The 27,109-nt window shown below is 50.5% G+C and overlaps 2 protein-coding genes and 1 non-coding gene across 4 annotated transcripts; 2 read left to right on the top strand and 1 right to left on the bottom strand.

The window, feature by feature from the left end:
* Positions 1-479: 479 nt before the first annotated feature.
* Positions 480-19,942, top strand: LOC115841935 (tubulin alpha-3 chain). Its single transcript, XM_030836346.2, has 5 exons — positions 480-617; positions 16,141-16,363; positions 16,873-17,021; positions 17,317-17,997; positions 19,559-19,942. Exons 2-5 carry the CDS (start codon positions 16,243-16,245, stop codon positions 19,853-19,855), a joined length of 1,248 nt encoding a protein of 415 aa, XP_030692206.1. The 5' UTR covers positions 480-617; positions 16,141-16,242; the 3' UTR covers positions 19,856-19,942.
* Positions 4,108-4,180, top strand: TRNAG-CCC (transfer RNA glycine (anticodon CCC)). The gene has a single exon. It is a non-coding gene; the product is annotated as a tRNA-Gly (tRNA).
* Positions 19,943-20,627: 685 nt separating the features above from the next.
* Positions 20,628-27,071, bottom strand: MZT2B (mitotic spindle organizing protein 2B). 2 transcript variants are annotated; one of them, XM_030836345.3, is made up of 4 exons: positions 26,530-27,071; positions 26,280-26,428; positions 25,249-25,428; positions 20,628-20,875 (listed from the first exon to the last, which is right to left on the bottom strand). In XM_030836345.3, the coding sequence occupies exons 1-4, from the start codon at positions 26,691-26,693 to the stop codon at positions 20,718-20,720; spliced, it is 651 nt and encodes a 216-aa protein (XP_030692205.1). In that variant the 5' UTR covers positions 26,694-27,071; the 3' UTR covers positions 20,628-20,717. The 2 variants fall into 2 exon arrangements, with proteins under 2 accessions (XP_030692205.1, XP_030692204.1); XM_030836344.3 differs by lacking the exon at positions 25,249-25,428 and having other exon boundaries at positions 26,530-27,055.
* Between the last annotated feature and the right edge of the window lie 38 nt (positions 27,072-27,109).

Here is a 27,109-nt window from a genome sequence, read left to right as displayed (position 1 = left end):
ATTGACACATTATTATCACCTCCAGTCCACAGTTTACTTCAGGGTTCACTCTCGGTCATGTACATGCTATGGGTTTTGAAGAATGTATAATGAAACATATACACCGTTACAGTATCGTGCAGAATTGTTTCTGCACTGTAAAAATCCTCCGTGCGTCACCTATTCATCCCTCCTTCCCCACTAACCTCTGGCAACCACTGATCTTTTTATTGGCTCCACAGTTTTGCCTCTTCCAGAATGTCATGCAGTTGGAATCATACAGTATGTAACCTTTTCAGATTGGCTTTTTTCACTTAGTATTATGAGTTTATGAGTTTAAGGTTGTCTTATGTCCTTTGTTTTTTTTTTTTGGTCATATGTCTTTTCATGGCTTGATAGCTCATTTCTTTTTAGTGCTGAGTAATATTCCTTGTCTGGATGTACAACAGTTTATTTACCCATTCACCTACTGAAGGACATTTTTTTTTTTTTTTTTTTGGCCTTGCTGAGCGGCTTGTGGGATTTTAGTTCCCCAACCAGAGATTGAACTGAGGCCCTCGGCAGCGAGAGTGTGGAGTCCTAACCACTGGACCACCAGGGAATTCCCCTGAAGGACATTTTGGTTGCTTCCAAGTTTGGTAAGTATGAATAAAGCTGCTATAAACATCCATGTGCAGGTTTTTGTGTGGAAGTAAGTTTTCAACTCTTTTGGGTGAATACCAAGGAGTGTGATCACTGAATCATATGATAAGAATATGTTTAGTTTTGTGAAAAATCACCAAACTGTCTTCCAAAGTAGCCCACCAGAATGTTCTGTGTTCCCACAAGCACTGACTGAGAGTTCCTGTTGCTCCACATCCTCACCAGCATTTGTTGTTGTCAATGTATTGGATTTTGGCCATTCTAATAGGTGTGTTGTGGTATCTCACTGTTGTTTTAATTTGCAATTCTCTAAGGACATATGATGTTGAACATCTTTTGATATTCTTATTTGCCATTTGTATATCTTCTTTGGTGAGGTGTCTGTTCAGATCTTTTGCCCATTTTTAATTGCATTGTTGGTTTTCTTTATTTTTTTTTAACTTATTTATTTTATTTTTGGCTGTGTTGGGTCTTTGTTGCTGCGCACGGGCTTTTCTCTGGTTGCGGCGAATGGGGCTACTCTTCGTTGTGGTGCACAGTCTTCTCATTGTGGTGGCTTCTCTTGTTGTGGAGCACAGGCTCTACACGCGAGGGCTTCAGTAGTTGTGGCACACGGGCTCTAGAGTGTAGGCTCAGTAGTTTTGGTGCACGGGCTTAGTTGCTCTGTGGAATGTGGGATCTTCCCAGACCAGGGCTTGAAACTGTGTCCCCTGCATTGGCAGGCGGATTCTTTTTTTTTTTTTTGCGGTACGCGGGCCTCTCACTGTTGTGGCCTCTCCCGTCGCGGAGCACAGGCTCTGGACGCGCAGGCTCAGCGGCCATGGCTCACGGGCCCAGCTGCTCTGCGGGAAGTGGGATCTTCCCAGACCAGGGCACGAACCCATGTCCCCTGCATCGGCAGGCAGACTCTCAACCACTGCACCACCAGGGAAGCCCATGGCAGGCGGATTCTTAACCACTGTACCACCAAGGAAGCCCTGGTTTTCTTATTGTTGAGTTTTAAGTGTTCTTTGTATATTTTTGGGTAACAGTCGTTTATCAGATATGTCTTTTGCAGATATTTTCTCCTAGTCTGTGGCTTGTCTTCTTATTCTCCTGATGACCAGTCGATTTTTGACAAGAGTGCCAAAACGACTCAATGGGGCAAAGAATAGTCTGGAACAGGGTATCCTCATGCAAATAAATGAAGTTGGACCCCTACCTCACATGACATACAAAAATTAACTCAAAATTGACCAAAGACCTAAATGTAAGAGCTGAAACTATAAAAATGCTGTTGGGACTTTGTTAAATTAACATTTGTTAAGTGGAGCCCTGAGGGTGTTGGGTAAGGAATCTCTGATCAACAAAAGACCAGGAAGGAATTGAGAGAGAAGTTTGTTACAGGTTCTGGAAGAAGTACACCATACATTGTGAGGGGCCACACCAGGAGGCTAAGGCATAGTGCAGGCAGAAAGCATGGCAGGACCTGGGGGACAGGCTTTTATTAGGGTCTGCAGGTAGAGTGCTTTGGGGTTTCCAGGCTGAGTCTGGATTGGTCAGTTCAAAGCAAAAAGAGTGGGGTTCTGGCAAGCTTATCTGAGGATCACACAAGGGGCCATTCCTGGGAGGTGGGAGAGAATGCTTATCAGGAGGACAATTGAGGAATTCATATCAGGAACTTACATTATTTACCTGTGAGTCTGTAGGCTGTTATCTAGGGCATGCACTCTTGGGAGGGGTTAATATCAGTTCAAGACCCCAGCAGGCTGCGTGGCCACACAAAATGGGTCCCAAGACAACAATGTTATCTAGTAGTTTAGCTAAACTCTAAACAACCTCTTACAAGAAAACATAGGAGTAACTCTTTGTGACTGTAGATTAGGCAATGGTTTTGTAGGCAGGTAGGGTAGGAGGTCCCTGAAGGAAGAGAACCAGACATAATTTCTTGACATAACCAGATTAACTGGAACCTAAGGAATGACGGTGTTGACTTTTTCTGACCCTCGTGATCCAATCAGCTAGAGCCTGGACTCTGTCAACCTTTGCCACAATTCTAGGCTGAATTCTCCTCTGCTCAAGCCCCTTCACGAACATGTATGCACCCTCAGCTTAAGTCATCCTCAATTTTGCTGGTCAGAGAGACTCTGCTTTGGGAAATAACCCTGGTGTTCTCCTTACTTGCTGCAAGTAATAAATCCTTCCTTCTCCAGCTCCTTGACTTGGTGTTGTCTTTTGTTAGATACCCACCAAGGGGCGAATGCAGTTTTCAGGTAACGGTTTCACAAACATGACACCCAAAGTTCAAGCAACCTAAGAAAAATATAGATGAGTTGGAATTCATCAAAATTAAAAACTGGGGACTTCCCTGGGGTCCAGCTAAGACTCAGCGCTTCCACTGCAGGGGGCGCAGGTTTGATCCCTGGTTGGGGAACTAAGATCCCGCATGCTGCACAGTGCAGCCAAAAAAATAAATAAATAAAAACAAAATAAAAAACTTTTGTGTTCAATGGATACCACCAAGAAAGTTAAAAGAGGGAATTCCCTGGTGGTCCAGTGGTTAGGACTCGGCGCTTTCACTGCTGTGGCCACGGTTCAATCCCTGGTCAGGGAACTAAGATCCTGCAAGCTGCGTGGCTCAGCCAAAAAAAAAGAAGAAAAAAAAAAAAAAAAAAAGGAAAAGATTAAAATCCACAGAACAGGAAAAATTTTGCAAATCATATATCTGATAAGGGGATTGTATCTAGAATATATAAAGAACTCTCACAACTCAACAACAAAATGATAAATAGCCCAATTTAAAAATGCACAAAGGATCTGAATAGACATTTCTTCAAAGAAGACATACAAATGTCCAATAAGCACATGGAAAGATTCTTAACATCATTAGTCTTTAGGGAAATGCAAACCAAAACCACAGTGCGATGCATCCCCTAGGATGGCTGTTGTCAAAAAGTCAGATAATAATAAGTGTTGAAGATAATGTGGAATAATTGGAACCCTCGTACACTGCTGGTAGGAATGGTAAGTTGGTGTAGCTGCTTTGGAAAACCACTGGCCAGTGGTTAAGACTCCGCGTTTCCAGTGCAGGCAGCACGGGTCAGGGTAGGATCCCACGTGTCCCGCAGTGCAGCCAAAAAAAAAAAAAAAAAAAAAAGAATAAAGTGGTGATACCACCCAAATAAATCTTGAAAACATTATGCTAAGTGAAAGAAGCCAGTTACAAAAGACCAAATGTTGTCTGATTTTATTTGTATGAATAGGCAAATCTATAGAGACAAAGAGTAGATTAATGGTTTCCAGAGGGTTGGGGGGTGGGGTATGGGAAGTGACTGCTAACAGGTACAGGGTTTCTTTCTGGGGTGATTAAATGTTCTGAAATTAGATAGTGGTGATGGTTGCACAATTACGTGGATACAAAAAAAAACCACGGAACTGTACATTTTAAGCTGGTGAGTATTATGGTATGTGAATCAAGTTGTCATAAAAATAAAAGATTAAAGGACTTCCCTGGTGGTCCAGTGGTTAAGACTCTGCACTCCCAATGCAGGGGGCCCGGGTTCGATCCCTGGTCAGGGAACTAGATCCCGCATGCCGCAACTAAAGATCCTGCATGCCGCAATGAAGATCCCGCGTGCCACAACCAAGACCTGGTGCTGCCAAATAAATAAATAAAAATAATAAATATTTAAAAACTAAATAAATAAAAGATAAAGCACCAAACTGTTTGCAAGAAAGAATTCCAGGGACAGGAAGGGCTGAGTGGCCAGAGAGAGATGAAGCCTCTGGTTGGTACACAGAGGAACAGACTAAGAAGTTGGGAGACCATTGTTTTCCCCTAAACTGGCCCCTTCTGCATTGCTTGACTCAGGTAAAGGCCATTACTCTCCCAACTACTCTTAGTCACTGAGACTATGTACCTACCACATGTGACTCAGATGTCCCTACGTCCTTTTGCCTCCTGGAGCTCCCCTTTCTGTTAGCATCCGAACGACGTGGCTCAAATAGCTCCTTTATCTCAGGTATCCAGGCCCTCCCCAGCTTCCAGGAGCTTTTTTGGGGGGAAGCGGTTGAGGCAAAAGAAATCTTACATTTTTCCCATGTCATCACTATCTTTTCCTCCACTCTTGTCCGTCTCCTGCAGCTTTTGTCCTCTCTTGTCTACATGCTAGCAGCCCCCTCCCCCAGTCTGCTATTCTCCCCAGGGCTAAATTTAGCCCAAATTCCACCGTTCAAAGTCCACCAGCATGTTGTTGCATATTACCTTTACAAAATGACCCCCATTACTCCTCACCATGAGCTGGTTTCCCAGCTCTTCCTTCTTTTTTTTTCTTTTTTCTTTTTGGCTGAACCTCTCAGCTTGCGGATCTTAGTTCCCAGACCAGGGATAGAACCCATGTCCCCTGCAATGGAAGCATGGAGTCCTAGCCACTGGACCACCAGGTGGTGGTCTCTCTTCCTTCTTTATGTCCCCCGTCCCTGGCAATGACAGTCATGTCTGTCCCCACCCGTTCCAGTCCTTACCAGGGGTGCATTCTCTCCCCAATTTCCTGTCGGCCCCTCTGCCCAAGGCTGACCCCGGTTCCTTGCACCGATCCTGTTGGACCTCCCTGGGAAGAGGAGGGCTTCTGGTTTTCCCTAGCTAGCTGCCCAACCCTTCTAACGCCCTGACCGCACTCTGAAATCTGCCAGAGCAAGGGAGGAGTGGAGCTGAAGTTAGTCCCACTGAATCCATGGTGGTGGTGTGTGTTGCTTAAACCCAGACCGTTTGATCTGCTACTATGTACATTACCCCAGGCCTCTGTTGACCTAGCAGTGGTAGGCAGGGTAAGAAATCTGCATTTTGCATCTACATTTTAAAATTTGTTTACTTTAAATTAGCATATAATGTATGTTTATAAATTATTATAAGTAATTTGTATTTATTTATATTCTCTTTATTTAACCCCTTTTTGGTCCTCCCTTCTCCACGAAGATTCCAGCTCATTCAGGTTGTGCTTAGAAGAGCCAAGAAGGGGCTCTTCTCTGTGGTGTAAACACAGATTCTCTCATGAACCAGCAGCAGGAGTGGGGGGATCTTGGGAAGGTGGTGAACTGAGGATATCAGTCCCCCTTCCGGGAACCTGGGAATTTCTGTGTCCTTTCGCCAAGGTCTGTGGGTGCGTAGTTCTCTGGCCTCCTGCAATAACCACCTGTGGAGTCTCCTGCCCCATCCTCCCCCTAAAAATGGTCAAGCCAACCCGCCTCTGCTGCCAGCTGGCTCCCCACCCCCCCAAAAGCCAGGCCCCCCGGTCTGGCTGAGTTCAGCCATCTTCTTTACTGCCATTCTCGGACCTCCCTGTCCCCCGCCTGCCCTGCCCACCCACCCTGCTTGGCTGCTTGTAAAACTCGCGATACTTTGAGACCCACGCATTAGTCCCATTTCCTGAAGGCGGAACTACCCTCCTCAGCTTCACAGCACCTCCTTCCGGGAGTCTATCATGTGGTTGCCACAACGTGCTCTGGCGCGAGTCGGGGGTACTGAGGTCTGCACCAGTAACAGGCTGCTAACCGAATAGTCTTTCCAGGTATCTGCCAAGTCCGCAAAGCCCGTAAGTCCCGTTACCAGCCCTGTCCCTTCTCACACCCCGGGCAGCTCTGCAGGAAGACCGCATTTTACAGACAAACTATGGAGCCTCCCTCACCCGCAGCGACCAGGTGTCAGCCCGCAGCTTCCAGCCAATGCAGCACGAGACCTTCCGGTCGCCTTTTCCCGCCCAAAGTGATGACCAATCAAAAGCGAGTTCGCCCGTTAAGGAAACGGCCAATTGCCATTGGGGTCCTGGCCTGGGGTCCGCTCCCAAAGTGGTCGGAGCCAATGGCAGTTGCGCGGCTGGCGAGCCAATCAGGACACAGCGTGTGGTGCGGCGGGTCGGCAGTTGGGCGCGTGGCGTCGGACTGAGAGGAAGTTGGATTGTAGTGAAGCCAGGTGGTGCCGCCATGGTACGGAGCGGAGGGGCCTGGGGGACGGGCCAGGACGGGCGGCAGGACCGTGGGGGACGGGCCTGGATGGGCAGCAGGACCTTGGGGGACGGCCCTGGACCGACGGTGGGGCCTTGGGGGACGGCCCTGGACCGACGGTGGGGCCTTGGGGAACGGGCCTGAACTGGCGGTGGGGCCTTGGGGGATGGGCCTGGACCTGCTGAGGGGCCTCGGGGACAGGCCTCGACGGGCGGAGGGGCCTGCGGGATGGGCCCAGGTGGCGCGGGAGTGTCCGGAATGTGCATGTCAGGGGCAGGCGCGGGGTCACTCTGCAGATGCAGTAAGCAGCCCCTGCCCTCGATCTTCCAGACTCTTCCTTCTCGAGGCAACGGTCCAGGGTTGCTCTTGAGCTCTGTCATTTGTCTCAGCTGTGCTGTGAGCTCACGAGGGCACTTACAGAAATAGGCCTTTAAATAAGAGTGAGAGAAGACTGTATATGCTGAAAAAGTTGCTTCCTCCATTAGATAGGGTTGTGAGTTGTTTGGCCGCTCCACGTGGCATGCAGCATCTTGGTTCCCCCACCAGGGATTGAACCCGTGCCCCTTGCATTGAGAACTCAAGAGTCTTAACCACTGGACTGGAAGGGAATTCCCCCTCCCTTCCTCTCTTTTTTTTAAGCAAAACTAAGCAAACAGGAATAGGTAGGCTTATATCCCCCCTTTTTCGCGCCTTGTTTTTTCATTGTGCAAACAGTCCGGCTCCCTCCGTGTCAGCATGCAAAGACCTGCGTCCTTGTTTACTTCCATGTAGTATTCCAGGGTGTTGTTCTGCGTCTTCAGCCTGTTCTGAGTCGCTGGACATGTGGATGTTTTCCAGTCTTTTATGCATGGAGTTGCAATGAAGAATCTGTGCCTGCAGTTTCCACTGGTGTAGGTGTATATGGGATACCACAAGTGAATGGTATATAGTTTCAGATTCCGTTCCATCAGCAACACACATAGGAGAATTCCTGTTTTCCCACATCAGGGTAGGCTTCTGCCTTTAATTTGTTCATTTTTATGTCCTCAGGTCATAGGGATCTAGTTAATTGTTGAATTAATTACATTAATATTTTGCACACCAATGGAACTCAGCCAACACCTCTGTCATTGTGCACATCTAAAACCTTTATTTGGAGAGAGGCTGGAATGACCCCTGACAGGGCTTTACCTGGCCTGGTTCACGTCTTGCTTGTTCCCAGTTAATTGAGGCTGATGTCATCCCAGCCTCTGTGTTCTCTTCTCATCACTGCGGTAGCTTCCAAACTCTATTAAGAGTGCTAGATAATAACTACATAATAACTCACACTAACGTCTGCATTATTCCTTTGCAAAAGTTGGTTTTGAGGCTTCTCTTATTGGTTATTGAACAGCATGACATCAAGCTGCTCAAATTTTTTTTTTTTTGTAGAGGTGATTTATTACAAGTATAAAGAAAAGGTATCTGCTATTACCTGACAGGTAAAAGGAAGCTTCAGGATTAGAAGAAATTTGTGCATTTCATCATTTTTTAGGAGCTGTTATTTTTAGCAAAGCCTTTGTCTTAAATAAGAAAAATACCATGGTTAATACTTTTAGAAGAGCTGTTCAGCCGTTGTTGGTTGGTATAACAGGGTCTTCTCAAGTTGAAATGCCTAAGTTCACAGTACTTAGTTTAACCAACTAAATTAGGAAACGTCTAGTGAGGGGGAGGTGGTGATGAATTGGTGTGAAGATAACCTAAACGAAATTACACTGATCTCTGGGAAAATGTCCATTACAGATGCCTTTCCTTTGTGTTAGAACGGTTTGTGTCTCAAGGTGAATTTAATGGGAATTCCAGCAGTAGAAATTTTGTTTTAAATCCTACTTTATGCATCCTAGAGCCTCATCACAAAGTTGAGTACCTTTTGGAGAATCTACCCAGCCTCATAAGGGTAAATTTTTTCTGGCTCAGTATTGCAGTTGGTTGGAATCAGAATTAGACTATCAGCTATGATTTGGCCCCTTGTCTTTCAAGGATAAGACTAGAAGCTGAATTTCTAGGCTTCCAGACCATCACTCTTAAGGGCTAGGAGATTATAAATCTGGGATGTGATCGTAATTGTATGATGAGAAGATAATACCCGTGTTTAGAATTATCTGTCTCATGATGTGGCCATTTTGATGGCCTATTTTCTCTTCCTTCAGTTTATCTCCTTTTTTTTTTTTTTGACCGCACCCCACACGGCTTGCGGGATCTTAGTTCCCCAACCAGGGATTGAACCTGTGTCCCCTGCAGTGGAAGTGCCGAGTCCTAACCTCTGGACCACCAGGGAATTCCCCAAGTTATCTCCTTTTGAATGAGCTTCAGTAGTGTGTGTAAGGAGTTTATCCATTTCATCAGTGTTGTTGAATTCATAATATTCATTTATCCCTTTAATATCCTAGTAGTTATAGCCTCTTTTTTGTTCCTGATACTGGTAATTTGTGTCTTCTCTTTTTCTGGGTCAATTTGGCCAGGGGCTTATCAATTTGATTGTTCAGCTCAAAGAACCAGGTTTTGGTTTCATTGACTTTTCTCTCTTTTTATTTTCCTGTTTTCTGTTTAGTTTATTTCTGCTAGGTATTATTTGCTTTTTTCTGCATAATTTGGATATTTGCTCTTTTTCTAGTTTCTTAAGGTGGAAGCTTAGGTCATTTAATTTGAAATTTTTGAACAAACTTTTGTGTCTAAGTTCATGAGGGATATTGATCTGTGGTTTCCTTACAGTGAATATCTTTGTGTTTTTTTTAATTTATTTTTATTATTTATTTATTTATTTTTGACTGCGTTGGGTCTTGCTGCACACGGATTTTCTCTAGAAGCGGTGAGCGTGGGCTACTCTTTGTTGTGGTGCACGGGCTTCTCATTGTGGTGGCTTCTCTTGTGGAGCACGGGCTCTAGGTATGCAGGCTTCAGTAGTTGTAGCATGGGGGCTCAGTAGTTGTGGCTGACGGGTTTACTTGCTCCGAGGCATGTGGAATCTTCCCAGACCAGGGCTTGAACCTGTGTTCCCTACATTGGTAGGCAGATTATTAACCACTGTGCCACCAGGGAAGTCCAGTGTCTTTGGTTTTTGTATCAGGGTAATGCTGGCCTCAGGGAATGAGTTGGGAAGTGTTTCTTTCTCTTCCATTTACGAGAACAGTTTGCAGGGGGGAAGAAATTTTCCTCTTCTGGGTTCTTCTCATTGGTCTAATAATCTGATGACAGAAGACAGATTAACGTGAGAAAAACAAATTTAATTTTGTACATATGGAAGTCCTATAAGTATAGGATCTAAGAATTGACCAAAGCAGGCTGTTTATATACCTTTTTAGACAAAGAATCAGTAATTTATGAAGATTTGAGGAAAGAAAGGGGTTTTTGCTTGGGCTAGCAAGTTAATGAAGAAGTAACAAAGTTTGTTTATGCAGCTTTCTCAGCCTTGAATTCCCTATCTCCAGGGATCATGATGCCTCCCCATGGGAGCTTTGTTTCCTGCTTTCAGGGGAGCAAAGGGTCAGAGTGTTCTTGTACCAGCTGATTCTCAAGTAACTTTTTTTTTTTGTAAAATTTTGTTTATTCATTTATTTTTGGCTGCATTGGGTCTTCGTTGCTGCTCACAGGCTTTCTCTAGTTGCAGTGAGCAGGGCTACTCTTTGTTGCGGTGCGTGGGCTTCTTATTGTGGTGGCTTCTCTTGTTGCGGAGCACGGGCTCTAGGTGCACGGCTTCAGTAGTTGTGGCATGCGGGCTCAGTAGTTGTGGCTCGTGGGCTCTAGAGTGCAGGCTCAGTAGTTGTAGCACACGGGCTTAGTTGCTCTGCGGCATGTGGGATCTTCCCAGACCGGGGCTTGAACCCGTGCTCCCTGCATTGGCAGGCAGATTCTTAACCACTGCACCACCAGGGAGGTCCCTCAAGTAACTTTAATTCAAAGTAATCAATATGCCACCAGTATATTTTGGGGTGGCCTGCCCTGAGCTCCATCAAGTTTTATAGGTCATTGATTTTATGCCTTTATACACATACATGTTACCCTCTGAGTCCTATTTTAGCTGCATCCCACAAATTTTGATATGTCATGTTTTCATTTTTATTCCATTCAAAATACTTTCTAATTTCCCTTGTTATTCGTTTCCAAATATTTGGGGATTCTTCAGATACCTTTGTGTTACTGGATTTGTAATTTAGTTCAAATATTTAGAAAACATATTTTGTATTATTTGAATATGTTGTGTTAATCAAGACCTTTATTGAGAAGTGCTTGGGGGAAAAGAAGAAAAAAAAGTGCGTGGGGAATTCTCTGGCAGTCCAGTGATTAGTACTCCACACTTCCACTGCAGAGGCACAGGTTTGATCCCTGGTCAGGAAACTAAGATTCTGCGTGCCGAGTAGCATGGCCAAAAAAAAAAAAAAAAAAGTGTTTGCAGTTTGTTGAGTTTTCGAAAATAGCAAGTTGTAAACTTTTAATACAAATTAAAAATGAGGTTCCTAAAAACTCAAGTTGCCCAGATATGAAACAATTTAAGAACCTTTAAATATATATTGAGAAAAGCCAGGCTTTAAGAAAAACCAGGTTTGTCATTATCCAAAAGAGATGTCTTTAAGTAAAAGCCCATGCTGCATAGATAATGCAGATGGTGCTAGTGATCTGGCCAAGCACTTAAGGTCTTCAGCTTCCATCTTTTGTTCATTTCTTTTTATTTATTTATTTATTTATTTATGGCTGTGTTGGGTCTTGGTTGCTCCGCGTGGACTTTCTCTAGTTGTGGCGAGCGGCGGCTGCTCTTCATTGAGGTGTGCAGGCTTCTCATTGCGGTGTCTTCTCTTGTGGAGCACAGGCTCTAGGCATGCAAGCTTCAGTAGTTGTGGCATGTGGGCTTCAGCAGTTGTGGCTCGCGGGCTCTAGAGCGCAGGCTTAGTAGTTTTGGCACATGAGCTTAGTTGCTCCGCAGCATGTGGGATCTTCCTGGATCAGGGATCGAACCCGTGTCCCCTTCATTGGCAGGCGGATTCTTAACCACAGCGCCACCAGGGAAGTCCCGTTTCATTTCTTATTGCTGCAATTTCATGTTCATTCTTGTTGGATGACTAAACCAGATGTCGGTAGAGATGGTTAGTGGGCTTTTACCCAGCCCACCCTGCTCACTCAGTTTATCCCAGTCTGCCTTCAAGTGCTGCTACACCACTTCACAACGATATATCAATACCTCCATTTCCCCCTTCTTGGCCTTTATGCTATTGAGTTGTTTTTTTTTAAATATACTTATTTATTTATTTATTTTTGGCTGTGTTGGGTCTTCGTTGCTGCGCGCAGGCTTTCTCTAGTTGTGACGAGTGGGGGCTTCTCTTCGTTGTGGTGCGTGGCCTTCTCATTGCGGTAGCTTCTCTTGTTTCGGGGCTCGGGCTCTAGGGGCGTGGGCTTCAGTAGTTGTGGCATGCGGGCTCAGTAGTTGTGGCTTGCGGGCTCTAGAGTGCAGGCTCGGTAGTTGTGGCGCACGGTCTTAGTTGCTCTGTGGCGTGTGGGATCCTCTTGGACCAGGGCTTGAACCCGTGTCCCCTGCATTGGCAGGCGGATTCTTTTTTTTTTTTTTTTTTTTGCGGTACGCGGGCCTCTAACTGTTGTGGCCTCTCCCGTTGCGGAGCACAGGCTCCGGACGCACAGGCTCAGTGGCCATGGCCCATGGGCCCAGCCGCTCCGCGGCATGTGGGATCTTCCTGGACCGGGGCACAAACCTGTGTCCCCCGCATCGGCTGGCGGACTCTCAACCACTGCGCCACCAGGGAAGTCCTATGCTATTGTTTGTTGTATGTTACTTCTATATGAGTTGTAAACCCCACAATAATAAATCTTTATTTTTGCTTTATTGTTCAATTATTTTTTTTTCAGTTTTTAACTTTATAGCATTACCTTAAACGTGTAAAGAGTTAATCTTATCACACTACACATGGCTGAATTTATTAAAGATAAAAATCACAAATGAGGGCTTCCCTGGTGGCGCAGTGGTTGACAGTCCGCCTGCCGATGCAGGGGACACGGGTTCGTGCCCCAGTCCGGGAAGATCCCACATGCCGCGGAGCGTCTGGGCCCCGTGAGCCATGGCCGCTGAGCCTGCGCATCCGGAGCCTGTGCTCCGCAACAGGAGAGGCCACAACAGTAAGAGGCCCACGTACCACAAAAAGAAAAAAAAAAATCACAAATGAGTGACACAGTTACTTGCTACATATTCTTCCCATTACAACGGACAGTTTCATTAATCATACAGTGTATTTTATTATTAGAAGCTATAAAGGAGATCAAATCTCTAGTAATTTTTCTCCTTCTCTTTGATTAGTGTGTTGTTTCAGTGTGCAGATAAAATATAGTGTTAGTCACCAAGAGTCTCATGAGACTTTCGTGTTTCCAGTAAGAATATCTTTGTTTATTTGCAATGTAAAAATTCCCTATATCATTCTCTAGATCATGCATCATTTTCCATTTATTTGGTCATCAGATCAGGTAAAAAGTCTGTGTGCACCAATTTGCAGAAGTGGTCATCCAGAAGTAAGTGCTGGGCTCAATTATATTTTTAAAATATGGTATAAAGTCTTTTATATTTGCCCACATATTTAGCAGTTTTGTCATTCTTCAGGCCAATTTTGCAGTTACAATTTTCCATCTAGTATGATTTTCCTTCTTCCTGGAGAAATTCCTTTACCATTTTTTTTTTGTAGTGGTGACTACTACTCTCAGCTAATGATTAATTCTCTCAGCTTTTGAATGCCTGAAAACGTCTTCATTTTGCCTTTTATTTTAGTTCTGTTGAGGTATAATTGACAAAGTATTCACTGAAAGTGTATAATTTGACAAGGTTTAATATTTATTAACATCTTGATTATCCATGAAATCATCACCTCAATCAAGATAATGAACATATGCATCACCCCCCACAATTACCTGGTACCCCTTTGTAAATCCTCCCTTCTGCCTCACCCCCTTTCCCTCCCCCACTAATCCACATTTCTGTATTTTCTAGGATTTTATATGAATGGGATCATTGAGTTAATTTGTTGTTGTTTGGATTCTTTCACTCACTATAATTATTTTGAGATTCACCCATGTTGTTGCAACACAGTTCATTTTTATTGCTGAGTATCTCCTTTTTTGTGTGTGGTAAACTACACATGACAAAAGTTACCATTTTAACCATTTTTAAGTGTATAATTCAGTAGCATTAAGTACATTTACATGCTGTATAACCATCAGCACTATTTCCAGAACTTTTTCATCATTCTCAAATGTTCTTAGTATATAATTTGCTGGGGAGTTTTTGTTTTTTAGTTTTTATACAATTTTTTTAAATAAATTTATTTATTGATTTACTTATGGCTGTGTTGGGCCTTCGTTGCTGTGCACGGGCTTTCTGTCATTGGGGTGAGCCGGGGCTACTCTTCGTTGAGGTGCGCGGGCTTCTCATTGTCGTGGCTTCTCTTGTTGCAGAGCATGGGCTCTAGGCACATGGGCTCAGTAGTTGTGGCTCGCGGGCTCTAGAGCGCAGGCTCAGTGGTTGTAGTGCACTGGGCTGAGTTGTTCCGCGGCATGTGGGATCTTCCCAGACCAGGGCTTGAACCCATGTCCCCTGCATTGGCAGGCAGATTCTTAACCACTGTGCCACCAGGGAAAGCCCTTTTATACAATTTTTAAAGTACACTTTTCATTTATAGTTACTACAAACTAACTATAATCAGTTGTTAATCTCATCCAGTGTGTTTTTCATTTCAGACATTGTCTTGTTTTATCATTAGCAATTTGAGTTAGGTCTTTTTTATATCAAACATGTCTCTCCTTATCATGCTCATTTTTTCCTGTACTTTCCTGAGCATGTAGATATATAATAGTTATTTTAATGTCCTTGTTTACTAATTCTATCATCTGTCATTTCTGGGTCTGTTTTTATTGATTGCTTTTTCTCTTCATATGGTAATATTGTCCGACTTTTCTAGGTTTTATTTTTTAATTTTCTGGTGTATATGGTAAGTTTAGATTGGATACCAGACATGAATTTTACATTATTGGGTGTTAGATTTTTTTGGCTGTTCTTTCAACTGTTTCTAGGCTTTTGGGAGGTTGCTATTAGTATACCGGGGAACAATTTGATCCTTTTGAGGCTTGCTTTTCAGCTTTCTTAAGTGGATTCAGACCAGCCTTTAGGGTTGGCCTCACTTGGCCCCACTACTGAGGACTCCACCCAGTGCTCTGTGAGTTAGGATGTCTTTCTGCCATGGCAGGTGTGAGCTCAGGGGTCCCTCCCCACCTGTGCTGAGCAGCCCACAGTGGGGACTCGGGACCCCCCTGCTGATCTCCCTGAGCTCTCTCCATGCAGCTGTCTCTCCTCTAGATAGAAAGCCAGCACCAGGCTTTCTAGCTGCCTTGACCTCTCTCAACACAGGATTCTCTCTGCTCACCTCAGGGAGATCCCTGGGTTTCTCCTCTCTCAGCTGCAGCCTGGACGGTCCCCAGCAGCCTTCTGGGGCATCTGTAGGGCTTGCCTTGTTTCCGTGCTCTAAGGAATCACTTGCTGTCTTCTGCTGCCTATTGTCTAATGACTGAAAAGTGTTACTTCATGTTTTTTTTCTAAGCCATTGCTAATATCAGGTTGGTAAATACAGCCTTAGGTGGAAATAAAATGGCTTGACTGCTTATTTGTATAAATTTTTTTAAATTAATTTATTTTATTTTTGGCTGCATTGGGTCTTTGTTGCTGCATGCAGGCTTTTCTCTAGTTGTGGCGAGCAGGGGCTGCTCTTCGTTGCGGTGTGTGGGCTTCTCATTGCGGTGGCCTCTCTTGTTGCGGAGCACGGGCTCTAGGTGCACGGGCTTCAGTAGTTGTGGCACACGGGCTCAGTAGTTGTGGCTCACGGGCTCTAGAGCACAGGCTCAGTAGTTGTGGCGCACGGGCTTAGTTGCTCCGCGGCATGTGGGATCTTCCCAGACCAGGGCTTGAACCCGTGTCCCCTGCATTGGCAGGCGGATTCTTAACCACTGCGCCACCAGGGAAGGCCTTGTAAAAATTTTTAACGTTTTTTATTGATTGCTGGGAAGATGTTTTATTTACTTGTTTGTTTATTTATTTATTTGGTTATGCTGGGTCTTAGTTGTGGCAGGCAGGCTCCTTAGTGGCAGCTCGCCGGCTCCTTAGTTGTGGCAGGCGGGCTCCTTAGGTGTGGTATGCGAACTCTTAGTTGTGGCATGCATGTGGGTTCTAGTTCTCTGGCCAGGGATCAAACCCGGGCCCCCTGCATTGGGAGTGTGGAGTCTTAACTGCTGTGCCACCAGGGAAGTCTCGCTGGGAAGATGTTTATAATGGCTGTATGCCTTTTCACAGTTCAAGTGTGTCTCCATCCATGCTCAGACATAAAATGACCATTGGAAGCTCATGGGACAATAATGTCTGATAAGACGTTAAGAAACCAAAAGATTTTAGAGATATTAATTTAAGACGTTGGGTCTCATTTGCGTGCCACATAGTGACAACTGCCTTGAAGCTGAGGGGCCTCACGTGTATATTCTCGTTCCCAGCGTGAGTGCATCTCTATCCACGTGGGGCAGGCGGGGGTCCAGATCGGCAATGCCTGCTGGGAGCTCTACTGCCTTGAACATGGAATTCAGCCCGACGGCCAGATGCCAAGCGACAAAACCATCGGCGGTGGGGATGACTCGTTCAACACGTTCTTCAGTGAGACTGGGGCTGGCAAGCATGTGCCCAGAGCCGTGTTCGTGGACCTGGAGCCCACCGTGGTCGGTAGGTACCCTTAGACTTAGAAGGGGAAGCACAGAACCTTTGCTGGGTTCCTCCAGATCAGAAGCCCGAGGTAGTTTCCAAGGGGAGCTGCCAGGAGAGAGCACCTTTCAGTGGCGGCCACCCAGGAGAGAACAGAATGTCACCTTGGAGCCCGTGAAACCCAGGCCACAGAGGGCGCCCAGCAAAAGTCACGCTGATGTCTAGTATGATGTAGCTGTGGGTGTGAACAAAACATGCACGCGCAGAACCGCCTGTGCGGTGTGAGCATTCCCTCGCCTTTGGGAACTGGCCACACTGGCATTTGTTCCTTGGGTTGACTGGACCTTCCCGGAGCCATAAACAGCAGATGAGGCATGTGTATCACACGGAGACCTTTTCTGTGAGACGCTGACGCTGCTGGCCTGCGAGGCACAGCACGTGCCTGTAGAATTGAAGGTTTCCCCGGACCTGGCCATCCCGGTGAGTCAGCGACCGTCCTTAGAGTCTCGGGCACGCTGTCCTCTCTGCAGATGAAGTGCGCACGGGGACCTACAGGCAGCTCTTCCACCCGGAGCAGCTGATCACCGGGAAGGAGGACGCGGCCAATAACTACGCCAGAGGCCATTACACCATCGGCAAGGAGATCGTCGATCTGGTCCTGGACCGGATCCGCAAACTGGTGAGAAGGGCCCTGGGAAGGCCTCCTGGACAGGAGGGGAGGCCCGGGATCTCCCCGGGACATCACTTTGGCAAAACCCAGCAGAACCATGAGTGCAGGGTCTTCCTTTCCGGTGTGGCCGCAGTGCGTCCACGTCTGTAACTGCTAAGTGTGATGCGTGTTCCCTGTGGATGGGTTGAACCCGTATTGTGAACCTGCAGAGGAAGAGTGTGCCGTGACCGGGGCCTGTGGGGGCCCGTGGGGGTGGTGGCACGGCTCATGCGGGCGTGGCCTCACGGCCTCTGCTCTCCCGCAGGCGGACCTGTGCACGGGCCTGCAGGGCTTCCTCATCTTCCACAGCTTCGGGGGCGGCACCGGCTCGGGCTTTGCGTCTCTGCTCATGGAGCGGCTCTCGGTGGACTACGGCAAGAAGTCCAAGCTGGAGTTCGCCATCTACCCGGCCCCCCAGGTGTCTACAGCTGTGGTGGAGCCCTACAACTCCATCCTGACCACGCACACGACCCTGGAGCACTCGGACTGTGCCTTCATGGTGGACAACGAGGCCATCTATGACATCTGCCGGCGCAACCTGGACATCGAGCGGCCCACGTACACCAACCTTAACCGTCTGATCGGGCAGATCGTGTCCTCCATCACGGCCTCCCTGCGCTTTGACGGCGCCCTCAACGTGGACCTGACGGAGTTCCAGACCAACCTGGTGCCCTACCCCCGCATCCACTTCCCCCTGGCCACGTACGCCCCAGTCATCTCGGCCGAGAAGGCCTACCATGAGCAGCTGTCCGTGGCCGAGATCACCAACGCCTGCTTCGAGCCGGCCAACCAGATGGTCAAGTGTGACCCTCGCCACGGCAAGTACATGGCCTGCTGCATGCTGTACAGGGGGGACGTGGTCCCCAAAGACGTCAATGCGGCCATCGCCACCATCAAGACCAAGCGCACCATCCAGTTTGTGGACTGGTGCCCGACTGGGTTCAAGGTAGGCTGGGCGGTAGCGCGTGTTTATCTTCCGCCTGCGGCAGATCCTGGGACGGGGTGCTGCCCCTTTGTGGAGGGTACCCTGATACAGGGAAGCCAGGCTGGGTCATGGATTAGTAAGTTGGGGCACAGTTCTCATTCCTTCACTGGTGTCTCTAGAACTTCCTTCCTGAGTCATCACGTGATACAGCTCTGTGAGTGTATTTTTTACAGAAATTATCTGGAGAAGTTCTTGGGTGGAAAACAAATTGATTTAGAAATAAGGTGTTTTTTCTTATAGTAATTTTTCTTAGAATATAAATGTAGGAATTTTCTGGGCATTTTGGTAATTTATGGGGATATTTGAACTTGGGGCACTACTGTAAACTGACTGTTGTCTCTGAATTCCACTTGATTCCATCGGCATGTAAAAATTAACATCCAATTTAAGTGTCGTATGGAACGTTTGATTTACAGCACTGTCATGAATCCTTCTGTGGAGAAGTGGAGATTGGGGAGCCTATACAGTGTGTCCTGGGTTGTCCTTAGACCCATCTTGCTCCGACCTTCCACTGGACACAGGAGAGAAACCTTGCTCCTTACTTGATTCCCAACCTTCCCTCTGGGAATGGAACTGTACTTCCCTGAGCCCTGCTTTTAGGGCCTCTGCTGGCTCAGACCCTCGCTGCTGCGGTGGGTTCTTACCTAGGAGTCTGGGTTTCTTCCTCTGGTCCAGGGCTCAGCACAGCTGGCCGACCCATCACCTGGTTTTGTTAATGGTTTCATGTGAGCACAGCCATCCCCGCTCATTGGCTTATTGTTGTGGCAGCTCTTGTGCTGCAAAGACAGGGTTGAGTATCTGTGACAGAGCCCCTGTGGCTCAGCAGCCTAGAACGTGTGCTGTAGCCCCCTTGACAGACCCTGTATCTCCTGCCAAAACCTCTGGTCATGTGATCCCTGGTCTGAAGCTTGGACTGCCTCTCCCTTGGTCCCAGTGCTGGGATCTCGTTCCCTCCCTCTTACTAAGCGTTCATGTGGGCCGCGTCCATGGCAGTGGTCACACAGCGTCAGGGACCTCTGACGGTGTGCTTGTCACTCTGCTATGTGTACACTGTTTGTTGGGAAAGCAGGGGGTGTGACCTGCCCTCGTGATTCTGCCACAGTTGTGTTCTCTGAATCTGCCTGGGTGGAAAAGGCTCAGCTACAGACATTAATCCCTATCTTGTTGAACCCTCTGGAGGAAATAACATATGAAGAATCCCAAGCAGTGTCCCTTCTTAGAGGGAAGATAGTCCTATCACCTGGGTACCTATCACATGTCACAGTTGCTGGGACACAGCCCCTCCAGCAGCTTGGGTGTGAGCCAGGGTGGCAGGCTCTGGGGCTCCTCTTTCCTTGTCTGGAAACCAGAACCCTGCTTTCCTGGCACCTTGCCTGGCACACAGCTGGGCCCAGAGTACAGGGTGGCCCCAGCCTCCCCGGGTCACCAGTGGGCACCTCCATGCCTTCTGTTTCCACAAACGCAGCCACCATTCCTGGATTGACGGAAGCTTCACGCAGTGCCTTCTCCCCTTCTTTGGCAGGTGGGCATCAATTACCAGCCCCCCACGGTGGTCCCAGGGGGAGACCTGGCCAAGGTGCAGCGGGCCGTGTGCATGCTGAGCAACACCACGGCCATCGCCGAGGCCTGGGCCCGCCTGGACCACAAGTTCGACCTCATGTATGCCAAGCGCGCCTTTGTGCACTGGTATGTGGGGGAGGGCATGGAGGAGGGCGAGTTCTCGGAGGCCCGGGAGGACCTGGCAGCGCTGGAGAAAGATTACGAAGAGGTGGGCGTGGACTCGGTGGAAGCGGAGGCCGAGGAAGGGGAAGAGTACTGAACGGGAGGGAGCGGCTAGTGGCCCCCTGTACCCCGCCAACTGTCATGTTACAGATATTTACCTACAGTTTCTGAATTAAACCTCTGTCTCTTGTGCTCACCTGGAACACGCCCATCTGTCCACAGGAGCAGGGAGGACCCCTCTGCTGGGCCATGTGGACGGCTGTCCAGCTGCTTGGGCTGCGCTGCTGGGGTGGGTGGACCTACATCTGTAAGGAGCCTCTGCTTGTGTGACGTGACCCAAGGGCAAAAAGTCAGTGTTTCCAATCCAAGGTTTTAAAACAAATAGTTCTAGGAAAACTGAGTTAGGTTTTTCAATTGAATTTGCCATTTTTCAGGCTTCTTTATTGACGGGACAAGTGGACTAAGGTATAAAAGCTTAGAATTGGAGTTTGAAAACCTGAGGTCCATGTAAACCTGTAAAACTGGGGCAAATGTGGAAGGTCAAGACATTTTGGGGGAAAGGGTTTTACTGGATTCTCTGTGGCATGCATGACCCACAGAGGGTTAAAAGCTCTAGGTCACAGCCCTTCTGTGCTCAAACCCCTGCTGCACCTGAGCGCCCTGGGAGGGCCTCAGTGAAAAGGCAGAAGACCTGGTAATATGCACATTTTCTCACAGGCTCAAAAATGAGGTCTGGGAGGTGGGGTCACTGGTTGAAGTCACTTGGTTGGTTCAGCTGAAGCATGACGAGGACCAGCACACAGAACTAATTCTAAATCTCTGTGCCTTAATATATTCAAAAGGTAACAGAAGACATCTTGAACAGACCCTCAGGTTTTCAAAGAGGTTTATTACCAACAGGAGGAGCAGCCTGTCTGAGAGGCTGGCGGCCTGCGGTGGGCCCGTGCAAATCCTCTTGCTCAGGTGTTGCTCCGCGTGGGGCTCTTCCCCGGCCCGCCCACCTTGGGCAGCCTGGTGGCGCTGGGCTGGCGGGGCATCCTCTGGCTGGATCCTTCCCGGACACCGCGTTCTGGCAGCGTCGGGCCTCCGCCAAGGGCACCGCTGCCTTTGTTTCTCCCTGAGCAGACACAGAACACAGGTGTTAGCAACCTGGCAGAGGCCACCTCGCAACACCTATTGTCTGTGTCCCGAGAGCAGTGCCAGGGGCAGCTCGGCGTGTCGACCCCCAGCAACTGCCCTCCCCGCCAGACATGGTGACGCAGAAAGCGTGTTAGTCAGGCTTCTGGATTTGGATCTTGGAAGCTCTTCCTCATACATTTTCCTCCCTCTCCCCTCAGTGTTCTACAAATATTCAGGTTCACTGGGTCCTATGACTGGGCTCCTGCTGAGGACGCGCCCTGTCCATGGGGCGGTCACGCTCAGGTGCAGAGCACAGCTCTGGCCGCTCCCCCACTGGTAACCTGCCAGATTTAGCCTGTCTTCTGCCCACAGCCAGGAAGGTCTGCAGTCATGCCTGGGCCAGTGCCTGTGGCATCAGCAACAGAGAGGACCCCGGGGGACAAGCGTGCCTGGGTCACAGTCCCTCCCCGCTGGGCCTGCCTCAACCTGGGCTCTCCTTCGGCCCGCAGCTCTGACCCCCAGCCTCCATCCCGGTTTCGTCCAACAGCCTGCAGTGGGGAACCGGGGGCTCTTGGACAGAAGACATGACAGTTTCCTAGGGGCTTGTTAAGTTGTTTCTGCTCACCGGCTGTCACTTGGGCAAGGAGAGGGACCTGCATTTGAGACTCAAGTCCATGCTCTAATCCTCACACCTAGCTTCTCCCCAGGACTCCTGCAGGGATAGGATGGCCCTTCTCAAGACACTTCCTGGGAAAGTTCTTCCTCAGAGAGCAGGAGGTCTGTGCTGCCTGGCACGGGGGGTGGGTTGCAGTGGCATCAGCTTGGAACCCTGAAAGCTTGGGTTTTCCTGGCGTTGCTTCTCCCCGAGAGCCCATGTGTACTCGATTTGACAGAAGTGTAGTAGTAACGGGTTCCCCAGTGCCGGATGGAGTAGACAGGAACATGTGGTAGGGTGAAGCTGGGCCAACTCTGTCCCAGTGACTCCCGGAGACAGAAGCAAAAACATCACCCCTCATCTCTGGTACAAATGCTAATCTTCTGGTCCCCACTGACTGACCCTGTGAGTACATCGGCCCCACCACTCTGCAGGGTTTCCCAATGTGCCAGTGCCCTGCTCAGGCCATGCTTCCCCCTCCCCACCAAGGCTGAGCCAGGCCAAATCAGGTCCGTGGAGCCCGTGGCTTAGCCCCCGGTGCCGGGTGCTCCCAAAGCACAGCTCAGGCGCAGCTCCACCGCAAGCAGCAGGGCGGGTCCCAGCTGCAGGCCTCACTTTGAAGCCAGCTTTGCTTTTGCTTGCACATGTGTGAGTTTCCTCTCCCCCTCAGTGTAATGACCAGGGCCCCTCTGGACACTCAAGGATGAGAGGAAACTAGAAAAGAGCAAGTAATGTTCATCTTTAAATCTGACGAGGCCGATAAACCCTGGAAGTAAGAAACCAATGTAACTTTGAGTCATAGAAGGTGTCAAAGAAAACTATTTTAAGGATGAAAATAGCCCATTTATCCAGCTCAGTGTGATTCTTAGAACCCTAAAGGAATCACATGCTTTGGGTATTCGTGGGGAGACCCACTCAGGCCTCATTTTACACGCGGCTGTGGAGGTCAAGAAGGTTTGCAGAGCCCAGTGGACCCAGCAAGGGGCATCTGGGAGCTCGTCAGGCCTGCTCCAGCTCCCTTCTGACAGGGTTATTAGGGTCCGATGAAATGCAGTGAGGACTGGGGCTGAGCCAAGGGTGACCACAAGCTGCGGTGGGGGTGGTGGGGACATGCTCCCAGGCCTGGTTCCTGTGGGGCCCTCTTAAGGGTCAAAGACAGATAAGGGTGTCTGTTAAAAACAGTCCGGTTTACCCTCCTACCCCTGAAACCAGCTGTGGCCACTCAGTGTTGGATGCCCCCTAATGAAGCAAATGCCCCAAATTCACCAGCCCATTGCTACCCTTGACTCGGGGGGGGCCCTGAAGTTGGAGAACCACCCAGACCCGGTAGGACCCACTCTGCCATTGACCTTTGGAGTGGCCCCCGGGATCCCTGATCACCCACCCTTAGAGCTCTGCCGCAGAGCTGGGCAGGAACGAGAATTATAGAAAGCCCCAGAGCGCTTTCTCCTGGGTGGTGGGCGCACCCCCTTATGGAGTCACAGACCAGATGGCTGCTGAGGCCAAATGTCAGTGACCGGCTGTGAGCCAACACTGAAGGCATGTTGTGTGTGGAGGGGTGGGGGGACGGGTGGGTTAGAAATGAGAGGGAAAGAATACACCACAGCCCTGCTATCTGCAAGGCCAGCTGGCGGGGTCTGGTGGCCAGGATGAGCGGGCGGCCAGGGGTGTGCAGAGCACACAGCAGGGGCTTGATCGGTGCTTCCAGAACAGATACAGACAGAACAATGCACAACACGGACTGCACGTGTGTGCTTTAACCCTTAACTCAGCCCACACTTCTGGGGAGGTGATCCCTACATGGACATGCCTGTGACTCCTCCAGGCACACGGCCCGATGCCGTGTTGGGGAGAAGCTCAGCGTGAGTGCTCTGCAGCTGTGCTGCCCCCAGAGATGGGCTGCGAGCCACCTGCGTGGTCTTTAGCTTTTTTAAGAGCCATGTTAAAAAGTAAAAGAAACAGGAAATTGACTTAAATGTTTCAATTAACCCAAACATCCAGTATGTCATTTTAGCGGGTAATCAGTATAAAAGTTATCCGTGAGGTATCCATTCCTTTCTGGTGCCAACGCTCGGGTACCTGTCCTCATGGCTCCACACACCAGACTCCACCTTATGCTTTCTGGGGGGGACATCTTTTTATAGAATGTGTGGTTTCCCTAAACTTCAACAGCACACAACTGAACCTAACTCCACGTCCTTACGAAGACAAGTCTAACCCCCCTGAGCTCTCAGGACAGAAATGGTGAGCCTGACAGGCCCCACAGGGCACCTGGATGGCCAGGAACCCAGAGAGCGAAGCCCTTGAGTGGGGCTCCAGCCCTTGGTCTGGGTCAATCTCACTCCGATTCTGAGGGAAACCTAAGGCCAGCTGGCTCCAACGTTCCCAAACCCCCACCACCAGCCTAGACCACCAAGGTCCCCCATTGCTTACTCTGTGACAATGCTCCTTATTTTCTCTACCCAGATCCTGCCATTAACCAGGTGACCAGAGATCTGTGTGGAGAGATGCTTTGACATGCAGCCTCAGAGATCTGTCTCATTGGTGGCCTCTGCCTCTCGGCCTCAGTGTACTCCTGGCACGGCTCCTTATCTGCCCTCTACCTCCACTGGGCATCTCCCCAGGGCCTCAGTGCCCTTGTACCCTGGCTGGTGGCCGCCCAGCCCAGCAGGACCTATGGCCTGAGCACTCAAGGGGAAACGACCCTGTGGGGCCCAGTGCCCCATGCCTCTCCAGTCCCTGGCCCGGGGCTTCCTCCCCACCTCCCATCCCTCTATGCAGTGCTCCCAGCCCCGCACCCCAACGCACCCTTGACTGCACCCTCTCCCTCCCTCCCCCCACACCCTAGCTCAGCCCCTTCCCAGGGGATGCAGCAGCGCACAGGACTCTGCAGCTGGTGCGAGGGCCCTGCCCCCAGCTTGTTTAACTCCTGCTACTCCAGCAAGGCCGGTGCTGTCCTTCGAGACTGGACGCCCGTCACTGTCGGTATGTCTAGCCACTGGACAGACAGCGTGTCCACCCTGCAGCCCCACTGTGCCCTCAGCACTGAGAGCAGGCCTGGCACTGAGCAAGGGAGGGAGTGGCAAAACCCCCCAGTGAGGGGATCTCTCTCCTTTAGTCCCCACGCTCCTCAGGCCCCCTGTCCAAGCTCCAGGCACTCCTGGAACAGCAAGGTGGGTGATGCAGGGAGGGGCACGTGGGAGGGTGCAGCTAGAGCTCCCATGGCATTTCACACTCTAACACACCAGCCTCATCGTGCCTGGCAGTGCCTGGCAGGCACCCCCAGCTCAGAAACCAGGCAGTTGAGGGGACCCATGGTCTGATCCTCCAGGCAACCAGTCCAGGTGGGTGATGGCATCTAAGAGGCCCAGGTGCCTGTCACACCTCAGGCTTTGCTCTCCACAGCATACCACGCTGTCCCTTCCCCGCCCCTTGGGTGTCCTCCTCTGGGCTGGGGGCAGCTCTACAGAGCGCAAGTCTCACCAGCAGAGTTAGCCTTTGGGGACGGGGTGTGGGCCTGTCCTGTGAGCGCTGCACTTGTCTCTAGTGAGCGGAGCTGTGAAATCACGCCCTCAGTCCCTAAGCTGCGGGGCAGGGATGGCTCACTGGGTCCTGCCCTTGCAGCTCAAAGCTGCTCTGGCTTTCTGGGGGCCACAGCAGTTTCCACGGAAACAGGAGAGAGTACCAACCCCCAGAGATAAACCAATAAACGCAACCTGCAAAAGGAGAGAACAGGCAGCAAGAGAACCGGAGGGAACCGGGGGGCCCCGGAGAAAGAGGCGAGTGCGAGGCAGCTGGGCCGTGGAGCAGAACTGGAGAGGCCGCAGGCTGCAGGGCCGAGGAAAAGGAGGGCCTTGCGGGGGGGATACAGTTCTCGGCAGAGAGAAAGGAGACTGCTGGAGGTCAGAGAGAGACACAAAGAGAGCAGACAGCGTGCATCAGTGAGGAGGCCTGCACTCCAGTGCCCAGGGCCTCTCAGGACGGGGTCACGGGCGCCCAGGGCCCAGGCACACCCACCCACAGGGCCCAGCTGCCCTCCGCCCCAACGTCAGCCCCTTCTCCGGATGTTTCTGGCTAAGGAGCCAGCCTGGAGGTTCTGCTGCATTTCAGAGGGTTTCCGGGATGGGGAGCAGAAGTAACACCCGAAGCGGATTAGAGCTCCATCATGACACCCTGGTCACCAGCACCTGCTCATCCCCCAGCCATGACCCTCCAAACTGAGGAGGCCCCTTGGGCCTCTGTACCCTGCCAGCCATGGCTTCCAGGCTGCGCCCACTCACAGCCCAAGGATGGAAGCTTCGCTGTCCAGATTCCTGGGCCTGGGCCGGGTGGGGTGCCAACAAGGGCACGCAGGAAAGCCTCTGCCCGCCCTGCTCCCTGAGGACTTCCGCAGAGGCTATACAGGTCATGAGGACAGGAACCAAAGCTGCCTTGTTCCCATGTTTGCGGGATAAAAACGTTCAGAGTAGAGATGGGGAGGAACTGGGGTCGCAAAAGTCCCAGACGAGGTCTAGCCTGCCTGGGTCTCCCACCCTGTGTCCTCCCGATCTGGAAGTGCACCCTCAAAGGTGGCAGCAAAGTCGAAGCTAGGGACGGGAGCCCAAGGGGCCAGACCTTGGATGGGCCCAGCCTGTCCTGGGACAAGAGGAACAGAAAGGCCTGCACTCACGGCCAAGCCCGCGCGGTGCCAGGCGCTGCTCCCCTTCCGCCCCCGTCCCCCTCCCCGCCGCCCAGGCCCGTCTCTGACCTCGGGTCTCAGGCACGCTGGGCGTGGGCAGGGGCGCCGCCGCGGGGTCCTGGGGCTCGCTCGCCAGCCTCTGCCCGGCGCACATGGACTTGAGCATCTGGAAGACTGCGAGGGGCGCCACGTTTAGCTTCAGCAAGTCCACCAGGATCCTGGCGAGAACACACGCTGCGGCAGTGAGCCCTACTCGCCCGGTCCGGCCGTCCCCGGGGACCCCGACTCCCCCGGGACCCCGCCTCCTCCGGGCGCTCACTTGAACACGTCGGGGTCCATGGCGCCGCCCGCCGCCTGCGCCAGCTCGAACAGCTCCATCTCCTCGGCGCTCAGCACCTTCTTCCGCCGCAGCGCCAGCTTCTGCAGGGCCGCCTCCAGCCCCGGTGGCGGCCCCGGCCCGGGCCCCGCGCCCGGCGCCGTCATCTGCGGACCGCAGAGGGTGTGCGCCGCTGGGTCCGGTTCCCGCTCCGCCCGGCCCCGCCCGGTCCGGCCCGCCGCGCCCCCTACCGGCCCGCCGCGCGCCCCTCTCCCCGCAGCGCCCACGCCATCCGGCGCTGAGACCCGGGCCCGGGCGGCTGCAGGCGTGCGTAAGACCGGGCCCTTGGAGACGGAGCTTCCCCGCGCGCTAGCCGAAGTGGCGGCACCCAGTACAGCGCGGGCATTCTGTGGGCGCTCAATAAATGCCCATCGGGGCCAGAGCGTAACTGTTCCGCGCCGACTCCCCGGTAGGCGGCGCACCTCGAAGCCCTAACGCACCGACACGTCTTCGCGCACGCGCGCTCCTTACGGCGGATTTCCCCGCTGCGCACGCGCGTTCCGAGGCGGGCCTTCGCTTTGCA

This window comes from Globicephala melas, chromosome 13, assembly GCF_963455315.2.
Source record: "Globicephala melas chromosome 13, mGloMel1.2, whole genome shotgun sequence".
NCBI lineage: Eukaryota > Metazoa > Chordata > Mammalia > Artiodactyla > Delphinidae > Globicephala > Globicephala melas.
Note: the sequence above shows the minus strand (reverse complement) of the source record. Positions and strands in the feature narration are given on the sequence as shown.

Excerpts from the sequence above, each read along its gene's own strand:
- MZT2B (XM_030836345.3), bottom strand. The coding sequence starts at position 26,693 with ATGACGGCGCCGGGCGCGGGGCCCGGGCCGGGGCCGCCACCGGGGCTG. Across the intron at positions 26,429-26,529 it reads ATGGACCCCGACGTGTTCAA|GATCCTGGTGGACTTGCTGA; the intron begins GTGAGCGCCCGG and ends TGTTCTCGCCAG. Across the intron at positions 25,429-26,279 it reads CAGCGTGCCTGAGACCCGAG|CAGTCTCCTTTCTCTCTGCC; the intron begins GTCAGAGACGGG and ends TCTGACCTCCAG.
- LOC115841935 (XM_030836346.2), top strand. The coding sequence starts at position 16,243 with ATGCCAAGCGACAAAACCATCGGCGGTGGGGATGACTCGTTCAACACG. Across the intron at positions 17,022-17,316 it reads TGGACCGGATCCGCAAACTG|GCGGACCTGTGCACGGGCCT; the intron begins GTGAGAAGGGCC and ends GCTCTCCCGCAG. Across the intron at positions 17,998-19,558 it reads GGTGCCCGACTGGGTTCAAG|GTGGGCATCAATTACCAGCC; the intron begins GTAGGCTGGGCG and ends CTTCTTTGGCAG.